Consider the following 5,249-nt stretch of genomic DNA (forward strand, 5'->3'; position numbering starts at 1 on the left):
GTGGACTAAATGTGTGTTTAGGGGTAGATTTTTTGACTAGAAACCCAAAATTTGTTTGAATTATCAATATATTATGATTGTTATTGCTATAAGGCTACGACAACAAAAGATATTTTTTTTTGTTGGAAGTACAAATAACATTTTTTTTTTTTGTTGAAAGTACAAATAACATTTTGGACGTATGTTATGTGAAACGTGGTGTATTACGTTGTATGCAATGATTAAAAATAAGAATTAACTATTAAGGAAAAGGAAGGTAAATACGTAAAAAGAAAAAAAATAGTACTGTATATTTTTTGGGGTTTTCGCTGAAGTGTTTTATTAAATTGTTGCAAGTAACATTGAAAAAATAAAGAAAAGTTACATTTTTTACAAAATAAAGGGAAATAGAAGAAAGAGTTATTTTCTTCGCCCCCCACTTTGTGACCAGCTTTCTTTATGGCCCTCTATTTTTCGTATATTTAAATTGGGTCTCTTTTTTAATGTAAATGTCATAACTACCCTTCTTATAAATATTTTTTCAAAATAAAATTAAATGCAAAACATGAATTCCACCTCACTTCCACCTCCACCTCACTTCCACCTCCACCTCACCTCTCTCTCCACGTCACCTCTCTCTCTCCATCTCACCTCTCTCTCTCCATCTCACCTCTCTCTCCAACTCACCTCTCTCTTCTCCGATGAAGGTCGCCAACCGGAAAATTTTCCGACCAACGACTTTCAAGCTTAAAAAAAAACTCTCATCTCTTTCTCAACACTCCGGCGAAGCAAGGTTTGTTCATGAACAGACCTTCGTGAACAGACCTCGGAAAATTCATGTTTTATATTTAATTTTATGTTGAAAAAGTATTTGTAGGAAGGGTACTTATGACATTCACATTAAAAAAATGGAGCTATATTTGAATTTACGGAAACAGAGATCATAAAGGAAGCTGGTCACAAAATAAGGGGCCAAAAAGGGAAATAACTCTAAAAGAAATTAGATTTTTTTCGCATTTTCTTCTCGATTGGGTTCGTCAAAACAACTTAGGTTTCTCTATAAAGATAAAGGTGTTTTTCGGGATGGTTATGAGGATCGTATAGAAAAATTGGTCAGGTGGCTTTATCTAATTCATGAAAAACTTACAACATCATAGCCTAAAAAAATTCTTTCAATAATAAAGTAATAAATAATTCAACAAGTTACCTCGTATTTTGCAGGCCCCAAACTAGAAATGTCATTTGAGTTGAGGATCTCAATAGTGTCATCTATGAAAAAAAATCTCAAATGAAACTAGACACATAGGGCAATTTGAATTTCAAATTAGAGATCCCCTTAGGGTGTATTAAATCACAACTAAAACACTTCACTCGGATAACATTACTTAATTTTGAAATGTAACATTACTAAAACACTTTACCTTATACCTATCTACCCTTTTCTACCTTATATCAAAACAAACCATTACATTGTATAAGCTTTGGGATTTAGAGCAAAAAGGAGGATAGTCTCCATGAATGAAATTAAGAATATAGAGAGAAGAATGCTAAGTACGCACCTAAATAAAAATATTTTTCTTACAAAGAAGCTCACACTCTTTTTTTTTTTGTTGAAATAGAAGCTCACACTCATTGTGTGATAATACAACATTTTCCCACTAAAAGGATCAGGGTTAGAATCTTGTTGTTTCAAAAAGAAAATTCGCACTAAGAATGAGAATCGTTAAGGTTGCAGTGACGGGGTTGCAACATGCACATTTCCGCCTAGAATCAGGTTGCCCTTGGGGCAAGTAGAATTTCTGTACGACAGAACAATTCTAAACAGTTTAGAGTAACAAAATTCTATCAAGGGAGCACAAAAACACCACATTCTATTAGCAAGCCCAAGTAATTTCGTGAGTTTGGTTGAACTATCGAGCAGGGAATAAATCCACATATACAATGAAACTACACAAATTTGATATTAAAGAGTCAAGAGAGCACAAATTCAAAATCCGCAGTTTGATTCATATAGAGCCTCCAATTACAGCCGAAAACAAGATAAACAACTCCGAGTGGGTATAGATTTGGAAAACAAAACATCATACATCATAACTTACACACAAATACGTGAATCCGTTGAAGCATCAAAGCCACCGACTTATAAACAGATATAAGAAGAATGTCGTGATATAGAATCTGGATGGTGGATTCAACACGGAAGGAGAACTTGAAGTACTTCCACTAGGCCCATTTGCGGGAGCAAGGCCGGGGAGAAGTCCATTTCGTGGCACCACAGAAGATCCAGGAGTTGTAGGTCTTGCTCCTGACTGATAAGGTGCAGGGGCTGGGGCAAACATTGAATCTGTGACAGTTAAGGCCGTTGGAGGTATAAGTGGAGGAAATTGATGTTCAGCTGCAATAATAAGATACAAATGATTAGGTCAACTAAAATAGAGAAATGACTGTCGTGATAACTTAAGTTGCGCAAAATTTTGTATTTTACCTGGACATCGAGGTTGGAGAGATGCAGATAAACTGCATAGACATAAAAAAATGAATTAGGCATCATTAAGACATTAACATTCTATTCAAACGTCAAAAGACAGAAAGAAGAGAGAGAAACTTACGTAGTGAGAATAGTGCCATTGGCAATACCATGATAAGAACACGAAGTAACTGTACAACCAGCACTACTTGCTTGTGTAGTCATATTTCCGAGTATGAGGTTACTGTTTTTACATTGCATACTTGAACACGAAGCTGCCAATGGAGAAGGTGTGCAATATAGACTGCAGGAATTTCAAAAGGAAATAGCTTAATATATGGCTTTACGGGTTTTAAATTTGAACTAAATGATAGTCAAGTTTGTAATAGTTACTTGAGATTTCCCGGTCCACAACTGCATTGAACACAATGACTTGCCGTAATAGCGTAACTACCGTTTGGAACAATTAACCCGAAATCCGATGAATATCTCGGGAAGTTAGATGCACAAGCTGTGACATAAAACGTAAGGAAATACTCAAAACCCACATATGTCGATAATAAACTAATCACCTAATGTGGAAATGCAACTCTTACACATAAAAAAGGGTTGGCAGTTCGACACTCAGAGATACCATAGTAAGTAAATATTGCAAGAAATTCAAATAGAACTAATTCAATCTTGCAATATAAATGCGAACACAATTACAAACGTAACTGACCATATCGCAATTACTTTTCATCTGGATTAAGATTATAATTAGTTTTGCTTCATCCTCGCGAGACAGATTCATGAAGATGATTTTGTTCTGTAATCAAAACACCACTGACAATGAAGTACTAATCTATATAATATGGGAGGAGGGTATCTTTCTATAGAATATACACTCCTCTCCAATGGCTAAGATTACACCTCCCAAACTTATCTCCAAGGGTTGAGATTACATCTCCCAAATTTACCTCTAAGTGTTGAGATTATACCTCTCAAACTTATCTTCAATGGCAAAGATTACACCTCCCAAACTTATCTCCACCGGTTGAGATTATAGAAATGTCTATGCCCATTGGGCACGGGTAATACCCTCGTATGCCCATAAAAAGAAATGGCATAACCACAATCCCCAATACATTCATCGGAAACTAATTTTACTTGGTTAGTTGCTAACCAAGACAACACTATCAAAAACTACAACACTCGTGTAAATAAGTGCCACTAATACTAGTATAAAGTCATAAAAACAGATTCATACCCATAAAGTTGGAATCACTAAATGCATGTGAACCCAATCCAGTAACCATAATACCCAAATAACACCAAGAAAAGGGATAATGAGCGTAAACCCACTAAAAGATACATCTTAACTCTTAAGCGAGTGAGCCCTTAATCAACTCAAAACCTCAACCAAATTCATTGCAACACCCCACAAGTTACTCCATTACAAGTCTCCTGGTTCACTCTCTAAGGAGTGTAAGGTGATAGTCCCACATTGATAGTTTTTCTCTTATTTTTCATACGTGTACTTTGGGCCAACGAGTCTCGTGCAGTAGCTCCAATCACTCAATAGAATTCACATTTCTTTACTATATTGAGTTCTTACACAATCATTAAAAGTTAATTGACAAGTCTAAGTAAGTAGTAAACAACCCACAATAGGAAATATCATAAACACTTCAACTGAACTAAGTTACTAGCTTAAACCCACAAATTTCAATTCAAATCATAAAAAAAAAAAAAAACATAAATTTTCAAAAACACAATAAATATTTGAAACCCAAATCACAAATCATAAACTTACCAGGAATTGGAACAGCAAGAATATCCCCAGCCCTAACAACTGAACTACCCATAGCATTAACATTCAAAAGATCAGTAATGGTAGTCGAATAACCAGCTGCAATTCCAGCCAAACTATCCATTGGCTTAACAACATAAGAGAGATAAACTGCTGGAAGAAAATTATCACTTGAGTTGAAACAAGTACAAGGTAAAGGAACTGTTAAAATCTGACCCACATCAAGAACAGATGGATCAGAAACAGAATTAGCTTCTCTAATCTGATCAGCAGAGACCAACCCAGAATAAACATTATCAGCAATTAAAGAAAGGGTATCAGAAGGACGAGTTTTATACCTAGTTGAAACCGATTTTCTAATACCATCAACACAAGAACAAGAAATGGGTATTTTAAGAAAGAGTTTTTCAGGAAGAATGTGGTTTTCAACATCTGGGTAAGAAATATCAATAGCATTTGCAGTTAAGAGAGAGATAGGATCAATTTGAAAAAGTGCAGCTACTTGTGAAACTTTAAGATCTGTGTAAAGTGTGTAACCCACTAATGCATTACAAGAATCTGAGTTAGAACATGGTTCTATTGTTGATTTAGAACTTACCCTTAGACCTAAATGATTTGTAAACACAAATAGCAATAGAGGGTAGAAGAATCTAATGTGGGAAGAAGTAAATTTCGACATTGAGATGGTTTTTGAGTGTTGGGGGTTTAATGGGGTTCTAGGGTTTTGCTTGGTTTTGGGTTGTAGAGAGAGAGAGAGAAGGGAAAGGAGATAGAGAGAGAAGGAGAGCTACAGTTTGAAGTGGGAAAAAGCTTGAGAAAGAAAGAAGAGAAATAGAGTAAAGAGACAAAGGGACTGAACAAAGTGTCAGATTTATCGAATATTGAGTCTTGGACTAAATTGACCTTGGTTTAATTTTTGTTTACAAGAAAAGAAGATACTAGACTTAACTTTGTCTTCCCGCCATGAATAACTTTTTAGGAGTTCTTATCATGCGCGAACTTACCAAGGTC

At 35.3% G+C, this 5,249-nt stretch overlaps 1 protein-coding gene across 1 annotated transcript; it reads right to left on the reverse strand.

Moving 5' to 3' along the window:
* Nucleotides 1-1,918: 1,918 nt before the first annotated feature.
* Nucleotides 1,919-5,249, reverse strand: LOC147534959 (lysM domain-containing GPI-anchored protein 1-like). Its single transcript, XM_086649245.1, has 5 exons — nucleotides 4,242-5,249; nucleotides 2,840-2,957; nucleotides 2,589-2,750; nucleotides 2,465-2,496; nucleotides 1,919-2,374 (listed from the first exon to the last, which is right to left on the reverse strand). Exons 1-5 carry the CDS (start codon nucleotides 4,915-4,917, stop codon nucleotides 2,106-2,108), a joined length of 1,257 nt encoding a protein of 418 aa, XP_086505371.1. The 5' UTR covers nucleotides 4,918-5,249; the 3' UTR covers nucleotides 1,919-2,105.

The sequence above is a fragment of the Eschscholzia californica genome, unplaced genomic scaffold, assembly GCF_041429995.1.
Source record: "Eschscholzia californica isolate CP2 unplaced genomic scaffold, dmEscCali1.0.p SCAF_6, whole genome shotgun sequence".
NCBI classification, from domain to species: domain Eukaryota; kingdom Viridiplantae; phylum Streptophyta; class Magnoliopsida; order Ranunculales; family Papaveraceae; genus Eschscholzia; species Eschscholzia californica.